Raw genomic sequence first — 20,685 nt, 5'->3', positions numbered from 1 at the left:
TTAAATGACATAGATACGAGAACAACACCAACCTAGCCAACAGCCTGTAGCCAAGTTGTCCTAAATGATAGTATCCCATGCATTTACTGACATCTTGATGTTGTTACCATTTAATAATTTGAATCAGAAATATTATTATCTTGCATATGGTAGCTCACCGTTTTCCCTTTTCTGCCATTACCAGCTTAAAAATAAAGGATTGTGTTGAGTCCATCTCGAAAAGCTCTTGACTTTGCACATTCCCAAAGCCTGTTATAATGAGTGTATTAGCCAGTAACGTCAGTACAGGGAATATAAAAATGTATCTGCTGCTAGAGCAATAAGAGAGGACTCCACTACCAGCAGCTTTCAATAAAGCTTTATGTGAATCCAGGCACCAGAGCTCGTAGCCGCCTGAGAAACCACAAGAAGTAACACAACCGTAGCCAATAACTCAACCAGGAACACAGACATTACCAGTGGCACACAGATTTCCCTCTTTTTTTTATCACTTATTTGTGTGAGGGTTATTAGCTTTTTTAACCCCACAGCAGCCTCTTGTTCTTCACTGAAGAATGTCAAGAGAGTAAGCTTGGTTAAAATCCACACCTCTGATAACATCGTGAGTTGGAGTGTCTTCAAAGCTGCTGAGAGTAAACAAGCCTTGAGACATGGCTTAGCAGTAAAGGCAAGACAACACCGCCAAGCCGAGCCTTTCTCATGTTGCTTCCTCAAGAGCTGTGTCCATGCAACAGCGGCCATTGTGAGAAAGCTACACCATGTTTCTGAGGCCCTCTCCCATTGCCTAAGCCCCTTTGTGGCTGTTGGCCAATGGCTTTGCACCCCGCCAGATCAAAGATGGAACCCCATTTAGCTTGCGCTTTCTTTTTAGGATTTGCTCTTGAAAGTACAGAGCAGAGACTCAACGGCTAGAAAGAAAACCTGGGATGTTGACCTGCATAGAACTGAGACTTCTGGGCTCACACTATGGATCCATTATGACAAATACTAAGACCATCTTTGTTTTGGCAGCATTTTTTAAGTCCTTGTCCTCGGAGAAAACATAGCTATGGTGAACCTCGGTGTGTTTTGGTTCCATTGTATAGTGTGACGTTGGATGTGGCCATGCTACACAAATGTTATAAAGTCCTTTACACAAAAACCTGATGATGGAAAAGCCTTGAATGTTAGCATTATTCAATAAATGCCAATGATAGAACAGGTACAATTGACAAGAGTTTTCTTATTCCCAGCAATTCTAGCACTATCAGTCACCTTTGGTCCAAAAATAAATAGCTTTTTCCAAGAACTACTTCAAACATTCATGGTCAAACTTTACCTGCTAAACCTCAGCTTGTGTTTCTATGGTGAGCATGTTAGAATGCCGATTAGCCTTCAGATAAAAGCACCACCGTGTCCGAGTACAGTCTCACAGAGCTGCTTTGATGGCTGTAATTGTGCTTCTAAATTTGGAAACCCATAATTAAAGTAGAACATATAGCTGTAGATCCCCACTTGACTTTAGGCATTAAATTCTCTTTCATTCAATGCGATAGCCACAATGGTATAGCACTGCTGTGGTGAAAGAGTGTTTAAGGAACGGCGGCATGTTCTAACTTGTTATAAAATAGGAGTGAATTTTGGGAATGTAGTTTGACTTTTCTGGGATTGACTGCTTTTCTGCCTGATCTTATGTATGAACTGACAAAGTAATCTCAACCAATTCCATTCTCAAATACTTTAAAAGTAATGCAAAGATCTTACAAGTGCCTTCCCCCCTGGCCTGTGTGTTTCTCCGTGTTATCACTCATGTACACCGCCTCTGTGCTGAATATAAATGTAGCCCCAAGCAATATGCTGAACGCACCAACTATAGCTTTCCCTTCCCTGTCTTTCAACACTGCCATAATGACTGGGTAGCTTAAAAAAAAGCATTATACATATTTGCTGAGCTGTGAAATCGCTTTAAGTTTTTCCTTTATTTTCATAGTTAAGCTTGTCATTTTGGTTGGATATGCAAACTTAGTTTCCTGCCCTGTGACTGTAGGGAACATGTAGAGCAATTTAAAGTACAGAGGATTTGCCGTTTGCTTCACTCGTTACAACCGCCATCTGTACTTTCTTGTTCACATAGTTTTAAGCCTCAGTGATTACATCTTTCAAAGCTAAAAGGTCACATTTTTAACCTGGATGTTCTGCCCTTTTTAACAAAATCTGGTCATTAGAAAGGTAGCATCCTGTTGGAGCTGATTCATATCATTCTGGTAACAAAATAAAACCAGCTGTGATGACAATAGTTCAGACCACAGTGATCAGTGTGGTGTCAGAGAGGAGATAACCAGCAAAGGGCCTGAACAAAACTGTCATCAGCCGGATTCAGATCCAAGATAAGACCTGGACTTTTGCTCATGCTGGATCCACTGCTCTTACTGTTGCAGAAGGAAGAGTGAGATGTTTAAAATAAACTTCCCCTCAGTTCTTCTTCATGTAGTTTAGGACTGTCAATGATGATGGCGGAAAACGGGACTCATCAGTAGTAATGATTTTAGCTTTAAACCGAATTACCAATCGATTCAGCATGCAGATCAGAGTACAGGCTGCGAGCCCACTGCGTGATCATGCTGCGATGTGTAGTTGTTTTACAAATTGCCGGCTGCACACATAGGAGGAATATATATCTATATAGCATGTCGGCTCTCCCCCTGCGTGTGCGACGGCCTGCTGGGTGTGAATAGGTCTTGTGATCACCAGGCAGCTGCAGTGTTTATGCTGAATTGGGTTGTAAATGAGCCTGTATTTGGTGAGGAGGTCCTCAGAGAATAAGAAGATGATTTCTACAGAGGATACAACAGAGCCTTTTCAAGAGAGGAAACAGTTCTACTCCTTTTTTGAGTCTTCACTGAACAAGAGACCCGGTGGTAGGGCCATGCATACTCGGGATTGGAGGTTGAGTTTTAACTGTGGGGTTTTTGCTGCGCTTTAATGGAGACCACTGGAGAACGTATTAGCAAAAGGGTCATATTCCAGAGAACACATGCTAGTCTGTGATTACCGAGCTCAAGCTGAACTGTAAAATCGCTTGTCAGCAGTTGATATGTTTCTGGAAAAGCCCGGGCTCTTGATTGAATTAGTTTGGTGGTTTTTGGTGCTGAGGAAGAATGTGTCCAATTTGGTTACCTGCTGACAGACGGTGACTTTTTTGATTTAATGTCAAAACCAAGGAAATTATGATTTTTAAATAACGTTCGTTTGCGAAAAGCTTTTTCTCCAGTATTCCTTTATCATTTAAACACCAGCAGTAGTCACTGTTCAAATAAGAAGGTATGTTTATTTTCCATTTGTATGCACGCAGAGCTGGCAGCTGTGCTATCAGACGCTCTTCAGGCGTGTGTTCTGTGGATCTTGGTTGTCCAGTTCATGTTTACTGATAGGATATGTGTGCTTACTCCATCATATTGGGGGTTAGATGGGGTCGTGTTGGTGCAATATTGTGTTCACCCTGAGGTTGAAATAATTTTGTTTGCTATAATAGCTGTAAAACACCTTATTTCCCACTGGACTTTCTCTGGTACAAATATTCCTGCATTGGGATTTAAAATGTAGGGGGAAAATCAAGCCTCAAAATTGCACCGGCTTCAGTCAGAAAGATACCAAAAAAACAAGCAGTATGCATGCTGATGTTTGTTGCTTGGGATTTGATTGAAACTGTTCTGTCTGATAATACAAATCTGAAGCTTTTTCAAGGATTAAAATCAAATCCTTGAAGTATTTTCTTGACTTTACAGAACAATGTTGAAACTCACATTCATCACATTCACTGCGAGGTAGTTGTCTGTCTGTCTGCGATCATGCAGACAGTGGAGTCTTTTCACGTTAGGATCAGGGTTCGTGTCAGCCCTTAATTCTCTCCTTTTTTAAACAGTTATTGAAGAAATGTGCTGCTGGTGCAAAAGGAGAAATAAAAACACCGACTGCCCAGTGTTTGCTCTGCCATGTCTGACTCATATTACACCTTTAACTGTGAATTCACTCTGTTAATAAAAGCCTTCTACCCCGTAGTTACTTTAAAGCGCCATGGCTTCCCTTTGGGTCTCTTCTTGTAGCACATGACTGCTTTTTGGAGTCAAGTAAAGTGCTGGTTTCTTGAAAGCGTGTAAGATCACTGCCTGGGCTATTGCTATAGAGCTTAACTGGATATTTAGAACCAGTTTGTTGTGTTTCAGGAGCATTTATTTTTATTACACAAAACCAACTAATTCCACTTTTCCTTTTGTAACAAAATCTACTCTCCAGTCCACACACACACACACACGGTTGTTTTCCGTCTCACATGGCAGCTCTTGTCTAGCTCGTCACATCATTTTAATTACAGAGCCTTCATTGTCTGCTCTGACCCATTTTAGCTGCGTGGTCCCTCCAATCATACTTAATTTCATCTGGCACTTGACTCAATCGTCACTGCTGCGAACATGAGTGGCAAAAGCCTCCCCCCCCCCCCTCCACACGAAAAATGAATTGGGAATAACAATAATCATCTCCACTCCCTGCTCTGGTTGTCCGCCGAGGCCTCTGCTCTGGTACATGGTACAGCTTTTAATGGTGAAGATTGATACTGGTGGCTGGGGACATTTCTCGGGATGTTAGTCACAGTTCTCGGCGGAGATATGGAACTGCTCTTAAAGGGCCCTGGACACACGATAACACCAGATTCACAGAGGCAGAGCCGGGGGAGTTTCACTGCACTAATTAGCACTTGGACTTAAGTTGATTGTGTTTTTCTCTAATGGAGCTAATGTGTTTCGTTCAATGTCCGTTCTCCCAGTATGTGTCTTTCAACCAATGCCCACAGTGGTGATTGTTTTAATGACATCATCTCTTCAATTTGTCATCCACAAGTAATTTTGTTGTACACTGCAAGTAATTGAGTTGACAACAACCAAGAACACATCTCACAGCTCGCTGAGACAGGACAGTATTCAAGCTTCTATATTAAAAGTAGCATAAAGATTTCAGATAGCTTTGTATTCCTCTGTGGTTTTCCTGGCTGTTTAAAATAAGCACTCACTCTTTTAAAATCCTATTCACATCCCGAGAGACACAGAAGAAGACACAGACAGCCTTGCAGGAAGCCATATCTCCCCCCACAATCAGAACAATGTTCCTTGTGCTTGAATGGAGAAGGATATCTCTGAGACTTCAATTTGTTATCTAAAAGAAGAAGAGTAACACTTCCCAGATAAGCCCAGCGTAAGGTTAATTACCAGCCGAGTGGCTGACGTAACCCGGCCATGTCATGTCTTAAAGTTACACACAGCTGGGAGGGGAAGGAGTGCTCGCTATTGACACATGTTTCTCACTAGTAGGGTGTTTGTCTTTATATATTTGTGTGACTTTTAAGCAAACATGTAGCTCGCTGCTCCTGTCAGATATAGTTTATTAGGGCAGCTCCAGGTGAGATGGCACAAGAGGCCCATAGAGCTGCAACCACCTGCTCGTGGCTCTGCTTCTCATTGGTGCGTAACACTGTTAACATTGCTGCTGATTCCCCACTCTCTCTCCAGGGCATAGACTAATTAATGGATACCATTCGCAGTTGATTAGCAGCAGTTCTTTCGGTAATTACATTCGCATACTAACCACTCAGAAGAAAAAGGGAGAATGGGGAGAAAACACAAAGGGATAGAAAATATATTAATGCACTTCTCATTTCGCTCTGATCTTAATTTGTTTCCGCCATTGTTTGGCTTTTGCTAGGATAAGAAGCCGCGTGTATTGGAGTTCTTGGTCTCTCATAATGTTTTAAGAGAGTGACTTTGTAATAAACACACAAAAGAGATTACCGCCGAGCTTTGTTAGAGATGTGGAACCTCATGAAGACACAAACGCACTGTGACTCTTTCTCTTCCGTGCCGTGTAGGCTGGGTTTTTTGCACTCCTCACTCACAGAGAGGTGCATTGTGCTCCCGGGCCCAGCTGCTAGCCCATAATTCTTCATTCTATGTCCCATTGTTCCTACCTGTCAGCATGGTTGTGTTTCCAAAGAAAGGAAGTGGCTGCCATTTTGCCAGCAGGCTATGTGTGGGTTGGGAGGGCGGGGTGTATTGTGAAAACATGTTATTACTTACCAAAGTGCAGGGTTTAATAGCTTATCAACTGTCTCACTTACTAACACGTCTTTGAAGTATGACACCCCTGAATACTTTGTTATTACCCTCATATAATCTCTGATATTACCGCTTGGGTAGAATACATTTGTATGTGTTGCATTACACTAGGATGGATACAAAATACATTTGAATCAGATTATTCATGAGTAAATGGGTGAGATAATTGGAACTCCCATTAACTAAAAAATGTCCTCCATATTAAAACCACCCTCCACCTCTTTATTTCCCCCCAGTATCTCTCCACTCCCATAGTTTATCTGAAGTTAATAACCTGCCACAGCATCTTGATACTGGGCTTTGTGATGCAAACATATCCTTAATTGCCATCCCATATGAGCTGAATAGCCAGACCAGATTCTCATTACCCTGGTTGAATTGGCCCGGGCCTCTCACAAGCCTCTCGTCGTGTCGCAATAATGGCAGAGTGGCAAAATGCGACCGTGCAGGCGGAGAAAAGGGGGTTAACTCGGTGTGTAAACATTCACAGCCAAGTGTGACAATCTGTGTGAGTGACAGGTGTCCATTATCAAAGAGGAGAGCTCGTGTTGCACCGGATCGTATCTGGACTCCAGTAAACTGATTGTTTTTTTTCTTCATTTGCAGTTCCAGAATAACAACAACAACTACATGAACATGGCCGAGGCAAACGGGGCCCTGCTTGCTGCTGGGGATGTGAGTATACTTTCATTTCTACACATTAAAACTATTTTCTGATCATTGGAAGTTCAACTGATGCATATTTTGCATAGGCCCAAGTAAGGAAATGGAAGCAAGTTTAGCTATAGCACAGTTCAATGTGCTTCACAACAACATTTTAAAGCATTAATTCAAGAAAATGCATTTTAAATTTAATTTAGAAACGTCATTAAAAAGTCAAGAGAATGAGACGGAAGAGGCGGGTATAAAATACAATAGTTAAAGTTACAGTGCAATATAAGATGTGAATATTTATTTGATTTAATAAGACAGCTTTAAAAAGAAAAGTCTTTAATGTATTAAATTACATTTCATTTTAAAAATATTCCTCTGTGGTTTTGTTAGTAAAGGGAAAAGTTGGCAAAAGCAATATCTAAAGCACGAGCCCTATATTTCACACTTTAAATCCCTTAATGAGAAATTCCAATTTGAATCGTGTACATGTTTTTCATACGCAACAATATTTATTGCTTGAAACGCTACCTGCTAGTACTGCCTGCATGAGAGGCAATAAGCCTGCAGAAAGAGGAGCCCGGCTCTCCCTATATTGTCTCATTTTAACTTCTGAACGCTGATGCTGATGTGATCCGACTCCACTCTGTAAGATAAAGTGATATCCCAGAAAGCTGAGGTTATAAACAGCTGTTTTCATCCCCCTTTTCAAAGGCGTAATAAAGAAGCCCAAAGAGATTGTATAGTTCTGTCACTCTCTATCTGCCGGTACTTACATAAAGTGACAAGTCTCCAACAATCTGCTGGAATAACTCTGTACTGTTGTTCTGAACGAAAGGGAATAGTTGTTTCTCTGGAGGTATATAACCGTCTCTCTGAGCCATAGTAGTCCTAACAGTGTGCTAAATTTACCCGCTCTATTCCCCTTCCACCCACTCTTGCTGCCCTGTCATTAGAGACAAGTGCACCAAAAATACCCATCATCCCTCTGTGGTTCAAACGGGCCAATTTCATTCAGTTGTGCAGGCGAGATTGATCTGGCTTGGAAAACCCACAGCAAAGCATCCCTGCAACAACTCCCAAACAGTGAGATAGATGTCACTGTTAACCTTTGTTGTTTTCATTCACGTTATTTGCGAAGTTCGGACGCAACTGTGGCATCGTAGCTGGTAGAGAAGTGTTCACAGTGATGGACAATGAAGAGGCTGCTCCTCAAAGCCACCGAGTGTTATGGAAGAAGTTTAATTTTCCCCCCAGATTCACGCTGAGTGGGCGCATCCTCTGCATCCACTGGCTGCCGAGACCACGCCGACGCAAGCTGCTTGCAGAGCGTTCAGCCCCCAGCTGTGGCAGTCAGGGAATGGGGGGGGGGGGGTTGCATGGATTGGGCAGGGTGGGGGGGGATGCTGCTCCTTGATAAAAACAGCCTCGCTCATTTGCATTTCATCAAAAGGAACAACTGTCTCCAGTGTTAGGGCACAGATGGTATTGTGCTTGAGAGAAGAGCATAGGTTCTTCTTTTCTGAGAGGACCCTAAGTATTGTTTGTTGCAACCTGAGCTTAAAGTAAGATTAATGTGACTTCCACTCTGAGGTTTTACAATATCTCCACTGTAATGCTATATTAATCTTCTTCATGTGTCTGCCTTTGGCTTCAGCTGCAGAAGGAAAAAAAGAAGGTCCGTTTTGAGGTCTCCATGATGAATAGCTAACTCTGACAGCAGGCTAAAATTATGTCACCATTGTTTTAAATCAAACCAGATGATTATTCTTATAAAAAGAGGCAACCTCTTTTGTATTTTAGGACAACTCACTTCTACTTTGTGCATATAGCTACACCTCTTTCTCAAATCAGGTCTGGTAAAGTTACCTTTCAGCTACTGATTGGCACTCATGCACACACTTTTGGCCCGTCGGTTTAGCTGTTAGCAAGGCGATAGTGATGCTAGCATTTGGATACTCACACTTAGAGGTACATTGCAAAATACTTTTATTTAAGTGCAAGATGCATCTCCCTAAGAGTCCCGTTACTTAGTCAACTTGAAAAGGTTTTCTGATATTCATATAGCAGCTTTTTAACTTCAATTATGTTCTGTTTAAGAAGTTTGTAAGTTAGCTTAGCTTCAATCTGAGGAAATGTGACTGCTTGAACAGCATCAATCGACAAATTTGTTTCTAACTACCTGTTGTTTTAAATGGAAATGTCATACTGATTCATGGTAAACAGACACAAGTTGAGTTAAAAAGTTAGTGAATTAACCCTCAAAGAAATGTAGAAGCAGTACCTATCTATAGTTTGCTAACTTTAGCAACAAAAAGCCACCATGAGCTAGCCTAGCTTGTCACATTTGACCAAGTAATGAAGCAGCAGCATAATTCAAAAATGTGTAATAGTTTAGGAATTCAACTAAAACAGATGATAATCTCACAAATGTTCATTATGTTTTACTCTGTACAGCATTGAAGTTTGTCTTTGGTGATGATATTGTTGCTGTGACGGTTGGACACGATGCGATTGTTGTGCTTTAAGCAATATCTTAAAAAGCTTTAAAACTAAATGGGAAAAAAAAAACCCTGTTTACATCCAGCCACTGTTCCTCTGCACAATACACACTGTATCTTTACAATACAATATGTTTGGGGCTCAAGGCAGAATGCTTCTACATCAGAACAGCAGCCCAGTATTTGCTGTTTAGATGGCTGGTGTATCGTTTACCTTGTGCACTTAGAGGATGAGATAAGATGACCTTGCCTGGTAAAGCATACATCCTAGCAGGGAGAGCTTGACTGCTTTCCTCAGGGATAACGATACTGTACACTGAGATTGTGTTCCACTCAGATGTATCACTTTACTCTCCCAATCAAATTAGAGCTGTGTAATGAACTATAAATATGTAGAAATGGACTACAAATGATCCAAATTTGAAATAATGTTGATTAGGGGTGCCATGGTTGATGTTGTCATTCGAGTAGCTGCACTTTGCCTGTCTAGATATTTGAAACTGGATCCTCATTCCTGCCTCTATTGATTCTGAGGCCTATTATGTGCAGTAATTGCATGCTGCTGCCTTTAACAAGTCTTGCTTATTGCATCTGTGAATTGCATTACTACGTTTATTGACGGGCTGGGAATATTGCCTGAAAAGATTTCTCTCGCTCTTTGTCCTGATATTGAAAGAGCACCAAGGATAAAATATCAGCGGAACATGCACTGATACACATCTACACCTCCCTGTTTGTATCGCTGTTTGTTTTAGTGATTAATTTGCTAGAGTTATCGTTGAACAAGTTGTTTTGTTGACACTTAGCACTTAAGATACCATGCTAGTGGGCTGGCAGTGTTTCTGTAGGTTCACTACTTTGATGCAGGAATAAAATATCTCAAGGACATTTTGCAAAAACATGAATCTTTCAGATGGCTGGACCCCTGATCTTACCTGCTTTGCTATTAGTGATATGCTCTACTGCCACCATTACCTTCACAACAGCTTAACATTTGAATTTGTCCGACGTTTTGGTTTGTATCCAAACACTTTCCATCGGCCTCAGTTAGAAATTGTGTTTAGTTCACATGGTCAAATGTTAGCTTAAAGATGGTGAACATGGGAAATTGCTTTACATCAGCCTGTCATCATTCTGAGCAGTGCTTTCCTTTTCTGTTTTTGATCAAGTGATCGTGATATCATAAATCATTTAGTACGAATGCTTTATCTCTTCGTACTACACCAACCCCACTCTTTATTTCAGGCAGAATATTCTAACTGGTCAAAATGGTTTGCAGTACAGTATAGTTTGGCACACCTGCTCAGGATGCCCATTCTGGGAACATCAGGCCTCTCTGTTACAAGCCCTGCTCTGCCCTCACATTACTGGACTCTGTGGCTGCCAATGGAAACTCACACACACACACACACACACACACACACTGTGCTGTGCTGTCCCTTGCCCACCCTTTACATGTACATGCCTGCACATCCCAAGCCAGCATCTGTCTTGGCACTTGGCTCTTCTGAGCCTTTCAGAACAATTTAAATGGATAATCAGGCTGGTGATGTGAAGAAAGTGGATCGTGCATCTCTTAATCTCCGATCAGAGCCCCCTAAGCTGCTCCTGGTGCAGAATTAGACTAGCTTTATCTGAAATGACACAACACACTGTAACACTCTGTGGGTTCAAGACAAATCGGGCTCCTCTTCCTCGGGGAGAGGCTCTTTTCTCCTCAGACAGCTGACATCTTCCATGCTCCCTCGAATGAGACACAAACGCCATGTCTCCATTACCAGTGCCCCCGGTGCAGATGTTAATTTGTATCATCATTAACAAAGCGAGGCAATGCACACAAGCAAAGTCTTTGATACGGATCTGCTGTTTCCTCCCCCACAGTATTCTCCTTTTCTATCTTCTGCTTTCATTCTGTTTAGCAGACATTAAACACCAGCATTCCTCTCCTCCAAGTGCATGTCTGTGTTTTCCTTAAAGGTCACAGTCATGCTTTGCAGCTCTCCTACAAAAGCAGAGCTCACCTAAGCCAACCTTCTCCTTTGACATCTCAAATCTCTAGGTTGGCTCTGTAATTCAGGCCACTCTGCAGTAGCCTGTAGGAGCCAGGGACGTAAATAGTTCTGCCCTGTTTTACTTTAAAAATGTGCAACACCTCCATACACCTACCTTGCTCACATCAGCAAATAATATTCGTATTAGAGCGAGAGACAAACAAGTGATATGTTTCTTTCCTCAAAAGCATTCCTGCAAGGGATTATGTGGATACACTTGCTGAAATGTTTACAGCCTGTGCAGTGTTTCTGACTGTTCTGGACAGGGCAAGACTACAGCTTTTCTGCCAGAGACATTATAAGAGTCTGCCAGTGTTTTCGGATAGCTGCGTGATATGATACAGATGAGACTTGGACTGTAGATCTGTGGGCTGCGCGGTTGACCCTCCACAGGGGACGTTGAAAATGATGAATGAAGACAGTGATGATGAATGATGTCTGATCCTTTCCATGTGCTACTGGAACTTCTGCCCGTGACTTATGACAGTTTTGTTGTTTGTTTTTATAAACACTCTGCACTGTGATTCACGTCTTGCTGAACATGCATTATTGGGAAGTAAGTTCTGGAGGTTTTTCAGTGGACTGAAGCATAATATGACAGCAGAGGACTCAGAGTAAATGGTTGCTACTGAAGGTGCTTGTGATTTATTCTGCACTCTGCAAGCCAGAGGCTAGGACTGTGATGAATATGACCTTAGCTCCTTTTGAAAGGAGAACTGATTCTCTATCCGTGAAACAAGCAACTGAAAAGTGAAACATTGGTAGGAAGCAGGAAGAGGGAAAGAAAGGGAAGGAATGAAAACTCTATTTGCTGCCTCCGCCACTGGAATTCATCAGTGCTTGTCAAGACAGCTGCCCTGAGCAGGCAATGAATTAGTTTCAAGTGTCTGTGTGCTAAAGCAAGCAAGGGGAACATTAATACTCCCTAATCAAGGCCTGTGTTGGCATATTCTCTCAGTTGTCTCCTTTCTGTTATTCTATCCACTACCGGAGACAGAAAGACAAAGACAAGGAAGACTGGGAAGACATGCCTGGTTAGCTTTGTTGCTAACCACAGTGAGCTCTGCTGGCAGGCCAACTCTCAATATCAGGTTTTTAAGGTCAGTGAAACTTCCCCTCTGTTGGGATAGGAGTTGGATTCCAATTGGAAAAGCCATGTGACTACGTGTGTCTTATTGCTGTATTGTCAAATGTTGTTAAGAGCAACCCAACAAAGAGTGAGAAAAACCAGCTGCCGTTTCAAAGAAGCAGCGTTAGTCAGAAAGGTATGCATGATCATCTCTAGGACTTACAATCCTGCATAAAATATAAAATTGGCACGGCAAAAGTCATCGGTACCTGTTCGAATTGGTATGAACGCCTTTTAACTCGCATGTTTTAAATAGTTGCACACACTGGAGGTAGAACTTTAAAATAGTGTCCTGACGCCAACAAAAAAATGCTCTAACCAAAGCACTTTGTTTTTGTGTTTGCTAGTAACGCTTTGGATGCATGCAGTGTGCAAAATGCCAGCCCTAAGCATGTCAGCTGCAGGATAGCCTGCTGTGAGGTGTTCAGCTGCATGCATGTGGTCATTGTGAGCATATGAATATATACGGCTTTGCAGAGCGTAGCTTAATGCAATGCACAGATGAAAACAAGACCCGAGTAGGTGAACAGTCCCATCTCCAAGAAGGCACATAAGCAAATTAAGTGTGACCAAAAGCTTTAATTCGAAAGGCAGAAGGATTAGTCTGTTTGATGAGCAGATTTAAGGGTGCAGGCGAGGGGAACAAAAAGAAACACTTCTGGCCAAGCGTAATAATCTTTGAAAATGTTCTTTAAATCCATCTCTCTGTGACGTGTGTTTTCACTGCACTTCAACCCAACATCTTCCGTCCTTAAGATTAAGAGCTTTTATCGTGTATCCTCTCTCTCTCTCTCTCTGGTGATTGCTGCTTGATATTTTCTGCTTTTGACGTCTTCCTCCATGCTTGCCTTTTTTCCCTCAAAGTGGACTTTAATAGGTTTAGGAAATGTAACATCTTAGTGCACTTACAGACAAGTGTATTACCACTCTACTTCTAAAACACTCCTTCTCTTAAACAAAGTTCGGCCTGTTAGATGAGGCCCACCACAGCCGATGCTTCCTTCCTGTTTTAGTCACTTTATTTTAATGATGTTCCTCTTTCTTCCAGACCTTCCATACACCCAGCCTGGGAGACGAGGAGTTTGAGATTCCTCCCATCACACCTCCACCTGAGACGGAGTCTGGTATGGGTCTTTCGGACGTGGACTCACCTTACCCAGCCATGCCGGAGCCCCCAGTTCCTCACAGGGGGCTGTTAATCCCTCAGTTCCCCCCTCAGAGTCTGGATCTGCCCTCTATTACCATCTCACGCAACATGATGGACCAGGAAGGGCTGTCCATCAACAACGGCCAACCTGTGGTGAGCGCCGCTGCACACACACCACTATAAAATCAAGAATTATTTTCTGCGGCTAGAGAGATCCTCACCTGTCAACACAAAATTCCTGCTCCAGTGTGTGTCCTTCCTTTAGCTCCAGATGTGTTTCTGTCTATTCATACTAAAGATATAACTTTTAAATATAAGCTACTGGACAGCACTGAAATCAAAAGCGTACAGTCCTCTTAATGCAGCCTTTTTTCTGATCCGTAATGTCACCTTCACAGTTTTTCTACCCCTCCTGTTGTTAGTACATCTGGCTCAGCATCTGGCCCTGTTTACAACACAGGAGGTATATGATCACATTGAGTAAATGTCATGATGGTATGTTACTTACTGTGAGGTTTTGTTGGAAAAAAAGCACACACTTTGTGGATGATCCGCCCTCTGTAAGGCGAGCAGATGTGAATAGATCACAGGTGTTAAAGTATAAAGCACATTCAGTCCCAGAAGGACGGGGAGAATGGGACCCAAAAGTGCCACAGTTTCACATGCTCATATTTAATTCATGTTGCCTCCTGAAGCCCTTTTTGTAAATGCTGACGCACGCTTCTGTCCAATGTCACACGAGGCGTTCAGGAAACACACATAGTTGAGGATCAGCTTTGTCTTGAGAATTACCCCTCAAAGAACTCACTTCATGAACCTCCTTTAACTTAATCCTCCTCTCCTCTGATCCGCACGGTCAAACATTGAACAGCAGACAAAATAATCACTCCTTATGTTGATACTGTGCGTTATAGATTGTGAGATTGTTGTCCTGGGCTCCAAAAGGCATTTCCAAATGCCACAATCCTAGAAGCATTGAGGAGGAAAAAAGGAAATGTCACTGGCTGACTAGTCGTCCTGCAGACCTATTACAAAAACGGAAGATTCATTTAGGAGAACGGGAATGAAAGGACAAAGGCATGAGCTGAGAGATGATGATGCTGAATTTGTGAACCACACACTGCATTGAGAGAAGGTGTCATGATCGTTATAGCCGTGTGAATTCTCTCCGACACGTCTGTTGAATCACGCCGATATTACAGATATTTATTTACATTCCATATGGGAAGGAGGCTATAATTCTGAACAGCTCTTCTTCCTGTTTCCATGCTTCTGGCATGTAAAATAATTGCGGCTTTTAAAAATATCCCCGCCGCCTACAGTAAGTGAGCCCCAGAAGGCTTTTGCCTAAAGAATTTTCATTTCATGGTCAGTTAAGCTTTCTACATCTGGAAGAAACGAAACCTTGACACAATTACATTCCTGACTGTTCTCACGACTTGCTGGAGGATTAGATTTGATTCTCAAACATTATTCCTCTTTAACACCATTTGCATGGCTCATGTCTCTGATTGTGCATAGACTCTATTAAAAACTGAGGGCAGAATGTGGGTTTCTGCTCCTTGCCTCGTGGCTTTGTCGACGGCACACTACTCACTCGTTATCAGTCATCGCACATTGTACCGCAGGAAGGCTGCTGGTGGCCCTTCATTTTTCCTGTAAATGGGATTGATCCCCAAAAGTCTCGTGACAATGCCTTCAGAAATTCTATTCATCTGTGGTTTTATCTGCGCCTTGAAAGAGGGAAACGCAACTTCTTAAATGAGATAAGTAAGAGCATTCTATATACAGAGACAATGATTTACGGAGACCCTAAGAGGGGTGTTTTGTCATTTTGTCAGCACACTGATAAAGGAATGACAACCTTATATACATGATTACATTCTGTGTTATTTGTTATGGCTGCAGGGGCAAACAAATAAACCGTGCACTCTTGCAATTACATTTTTCATCAAGCCCTCATGCTCATATTTCCCAAACACTTGTCTTGGTTTCCTTTTCTGTATACATGCTTACCGGTGGAGAATATTTAGTGTGTGTGGAAGCCTGTCTCTTATCAGAACTTAATGAGAAACCCAACCAGTGAATATACCTGGGCTATTTTCAAAAGCTTCTTCCATGTCACTGCATTGCCAAGTGTTTTGCTAATTCCTCTCCCCATAATGTTCAGCGTATGCTTTGCAAATTGGACACAGATGCCGGGCTTCTACAAAGAGAAATACATTTTCTCAGCTGCAATGTGGCTGGCAAGCCGTGAATCTGAAGTCATTATTTATTTAATCTGCTCTCCTAACAAGCTTCTGACTCTCATTTTTGTCTCCCAGCGTGTGTCCTCCTGATTTGTGATTGAATCTCAATAGTGCCAAATAGTACTGGAGTCAGGGCTGCCAGTATTGCTTTATTCACAATCTCTTCTCGATTTTTCTCCCTGCTGCACAGCAAGGGTCTCTGGGTTCTATTTCAAAAAACACCTGGTGCCTTCACCACACTTTCAGATTTTCTTGACACATGTAGGCATGTACTGAAATGTCCTGAACGATTGGATTTCCAAAACCTAGAGTAGTCAACTACTTCTGTTAGATGTTAAAATCAATATTAAGTAGATATGACCCCTGCTGTCTTATTACATTTACCACTATGTGCTGATGCATTATATATTTGTCATTACCAACCAGCTGTTTCACATGTCATTAGCTCTGCAGCAGCAAATATATGCTAATGTCTCACAGAACATGGTGTGTGGAGCGAATGCTGGATGAAAGTGAGGCTGAAAAAGAGATTTGTTGTTCACATGATTTGATATGTCTAGATATTGTGTAGATTGCCAGTGAGTATAATAGCCTGGGCTTTAACTGGTCAAAAACCACTATATCCTGAATCAAATGGAAAATGTGCGCAGCGTTGCAGAAAGCATGTTTTTCCACACTTCCCTCTTATCTCCCTTCCAAGCCAAGAAGCACTGACATGAGTTGTACATCAATTTAAGAGAGTGGATTTCTTTTTTTCTTTCTCGCTCCGTTTCTTATTCCTCCTCTCCCTCGACGGACAGCTATTGTGACATATTGGGTCAGTCAGAAATGAAAGATATTCATGCAGGCATGCAATACTTGTAATGAAGTCTCAGCTTGACCTTCTGCATGATTGATTCTGTAATTTACTTTTCTCAGGCAGCTCTCAAAATGAAATGATGTCATGTTGGACATGTTTTAAATACCCACAATGCGTCTAGTGAAATGGTTGAAAGAGGTATGGGTCAGTGGCTGTACCGGACCAAGGGGAGGAAGCCTATTGGCCTCACAGTGTAAGGGAAGGATAGAGATTTGTTTTTAAAAGACGGGGTTAGAGGTCGGAGAGATGGATGAACTGAGTTTGCACACGGCACAGAGAGAAAGAGAGAGGAGTGTGTTTGACTCAGACAGGGCAGGGGTAAGAAAAACTATTTATCTTCATGCTATTATAGCCGTTACCAGCATTCAAAATTCCATTTTTCTCATTTGGCTTAAGCACAGACTTTCAGCAGGTTGCTGAAAATGGAAGGGAAAAATAAAATGATGTACCCGTTTAGAAGGCGAGTAAAGGAATATGTGCAGAGCACTGATAAACTATCTTTAATAGGACTGACCTTTCATGCTGGCGAAAGTTACTGGGGGATTCATCCTTATAATTACCATATAGATGATTTTACCCCTCTCCTGCCATGGAACATTTCCAAGAGCTCTGGCATTGATTGAATGGAAATTGAACTTGTTAACATTCTTTTCAGCCTGTTACAGCTCAGTACATGGTGCCACTGTTCATAAATTCTGCTCAAATTCTGATTTCCAATATCTTAAAGAACACACTGCCGCCCGCCTTTCATTGACATCAGTGTTGAGATGTTTATCGCTCGGTGAATGCATAATGTTGCATTCTGTGTCCAGCTGCCGTGTTTATTGGCCTGCGTTTATTGTGGAAAGGGTTTCACACATTGTCAATAGCAGGGTTTTTTTTTCATCTGCTATGCTTTTTATGGCTGCGTGTGGAATGTTTGCTATGGTAAGTGTGACTGAGGCCAACAATAATGTACAAAACAAGCTATTTTTCTTCCTTTTGCAGCATATTGTTGACAGCATTAAGTTGTTGTTGCCAGCAATTCACATTAAAAGCAACCTATTGTGAAGCATTACAAAATGAACTTACATTTATTAAAAGAAATCCTTTCTTATTAAAGGAGTTCATTTCAGCTTTTTAGTGTTTGACCTAACAAACATAGGCAGATTGCACATCCCACCCCCCCCCCCCCCCCACACACACACACACACACACACACACAGGCCTGACTGAGGAGGGCACATCTGGCCACTGTGTACCCAAGATAAGGACTTATTTGCAGATTTACGATGACTATCAATATATCTAGTTAGATGTCTGCTGTGACTGTCGACAATACTGCAATCAAAATGCAAATTAGAAGGTAGAGGGACATAAATAAACATCCCGCTACCAGACTCATATTCACAATCAAGGCAACCCTTCCTTAAGATGATTTCTTTCACCTTGTTATCTTTTCACGCTAATGCTGACATTTCCCCGTCATTGTCTGAGCAAAAATCCCCATTGCTGCTTTAATATGTGGTGAAATAAGACATCTAGCAGGCTGTTCAAAGTGATATGATTAAATCCTTAACTGTGGTCATCGGTGCATCTTTTTCAAATGCACAACAAAGGCCATTTAGTCAAAATCACTAAAAACAAATGGCAGAACGGGCCATTGCTCCGAGTCAAAACGGCTTCTTTGGGATTGGGCAAAAGTGTTATTATACAGATGGCCACGACTAATGAGCTCAGTGTGTGCATCTTTGATGTTCGCAGCGAGCAGAGAGCAAACTGCGAGCCATCGTGTTCTCCGTAATGAAGATGACAATAGCACTTGGAACATGGCGGGTTGCAGATATGTAAATCAGTCATTTGGTCACAGGCTTGTTTATTCCAGCTTTTATACTCGAGAAAGCGTCCATATTTTGAAGCATTGCAACAATATGTCTTCAATTTCTCCCCCCCGCCCTCACCTTTTTCTGAGTCTTCCTCGCAGATGTAAATATAAATCCGCTCTCACTTCATAGATTGTATTTATGATAAGCAGCAGACATGGCCTATGAGAGAGAAATAGATTGTCGATCCAATATGTTTCCATCTGAAATGGTGTTACAATATTGTTTTTGAAGACGGGCATTCGTAAGGTTCTTTCAATAAAGCCAGGTGTGTGGGTTTATGATGTGTTGATGTTGGGAGAGATTGAGTTTGTGCTGCTGAATACCAGATGGATGTGCCCAGGGAGAACAAATCACCTTTTCTGTGGTGTTCACGTTCCCTCCTCTGTTCCATGTCAACTCCGCTGCCTTTCTGATCAGTCTTCCCTCCGGGGAGCTTGCAGTGCTTGTAATTTCATCCCTCGCCACAATCAATGCAAACATGTTGCATGCACCTTCTCCGGGACTCTTTCAGGGGCCACATTTTTTACCAGGGAAAAAAGTGAAAGTGTTATTACATTGTGCCCTGGTTGGCAAAAGGGAGGGAAACTGTCCAAAGCCCTTAAGCTTCATACCTTCAGCCAGATAATTTATGGGATTGATTATATAGAAGCTGCTACTTTCACAGAGTTATAATCTCAAAGTAATGTAGGCTTGCGGCCGCCTTAAACTAAACTGACATGTAGGTGCATGCATGCAATCTGCAGCTGGAACAGTCCATTTATCGTTGCTTTTGAAGTTATGTAGCGCAGCACCGGAGAACTCAGTCCACCGGTGTCCTCCAGGGACCGGGCAGTCAGAAGCTGTGTCACACATTTCCATGCAATAGAGTTTTGAAATGAATCTACTGAGCTGTGTAGCCATCTATTACTGGCTTATAAAGTTGCCTCTTTGGGTGTCAAGATAATTTATCATGGCCTGTAATAGAGACATTTAAGATCCGGGACATAGTGACATGTGACCCGCCACAAAGCAATCCGCAGAATCCAATGACCCGATTTGTTCTGTGGTACAAAGATACAGCTTCAATAGCTTTGAACTGGGCTGTAGGTCGTCATGGTGACATATCTTAGAGCTGGACACATTATTTAATTTATTCTACTATTATAATATTAATACAGACAATTTATGAATCTGACAAACTAACTAAATTAGTAGAAGCCGGGGGGGGGGGGGGGGGGGGCAGGCAGAGAGCATAGCTTATACAGAAGAAGTTAGTCATCCAGTTGCAGGATAACAAAAAAACAGAAGATGAATCAATAATTAAACACGCACACAAATAAACACAATTCTATTTATACATACACCCAGTTTCCAGGGTTAATAATAATAAGGTAAAACATAAATTCCTACAAATTCATGTTCAAATAATAAGGAGGAATAAATTCTCATTCTATTTTTATATCAAATAAGATCATTAGGATAATAGCCATCAGGATTATATATATTATTACTATTATTTTCCCATCCATATCTTTTTTAAGCGCTAAATATAAAACAGATAAATAAATAAAAACTAAAAACAGCAGCTGGGTAATATATACCCATTTTTTGTTAATTTGAGTAATCTGTTAACAAAATATTTCTGAATCTTAATTTGAATTGTTTGTGACCCTTGAGAGAGATTGAGTAATAGCTGTGTGCACTGGGCAGTCGGGCGTACAAATAATGTGCATGTCTATGATGTATAGTATGAAAATTGCATATAGAAATGAATAAGATATTTCATTTGATATTATCTCCTTAACAATTCTTTGCTTTTTGTTTTAATCCCTTTACAGAATGTTGGACCAGGCCATCTGCGCCAGTACTCTGCCAACCCGGCCATGGTGATGAAGTCCATCATCAGCATGAACAGCCCCAACGGGATGTTGTCACGCAATCAGCTGACCACCATCAACCAATCCCAGCTCAACGCACAGCTGAGCTTAAACATGGCGGGACCAAACATCGCCCACACCTCCCCTTCCCCGCCCGCCAGCAAGTCCGCCACGCCGTCCCCCTCGAGCTCAATCAACGAGGACGACCAGGAGGAAAGCAACAGGGTGAGCAAA

At 41.9% G+C, this 20,685-nt stretch overlaps 1 protein-coding gene across 1 annotated transcript in view; it reads left to right on the top strand.

Annotated features, from left to right (window-relative positions):
• The window catches only part of tox3 (TOX high mobility group box family member 3), a 38,229-nt gene that overhangs the window by 14,358 nt on the left and 3,186 nt on the right, over window positions 1-20,685 (top strand). The window contains exons 2-4 of the mRNA XM_063880597.1: window positions 6,750-6,818; window positions 13,524-13,775; window positions 20,413-20,676. Coding sequence (XP_063736667.1) covers window positions 6,750-6,818; window positions 13,524-13,775; window positions 20,413-20,676 — 585 coding nt within the window. The remainder of the gene's footprint in view (window positions 1-6,749; window positions 6,819-13,523; window positions 13,776-20,412; window positions 20,677-20,685) is intronic.

The sequence above is a fragment of the Eleginops maclovinus genome, chromosome 4, assembly GCF_036324505.1.
Source record: "Eleginops maclovinus isolate JMC-PN-2008 ecotype Puerto Natales chromosome 4, JC_Emac_rtc_rv5, whole genome shotgun sequence".
Taxonomy (NCBI): Eukaryota; Metazoa; Chordata; class Actinopteri; order Perciformes; family Eleginopidae; genus Eleginops; species Eleginops maclovinus.
The sequence above is the reverse complement of the archived record's forward strand: the minus strand, read 5'-3'. Positions and strand labels throughout refer to the sequence as shown.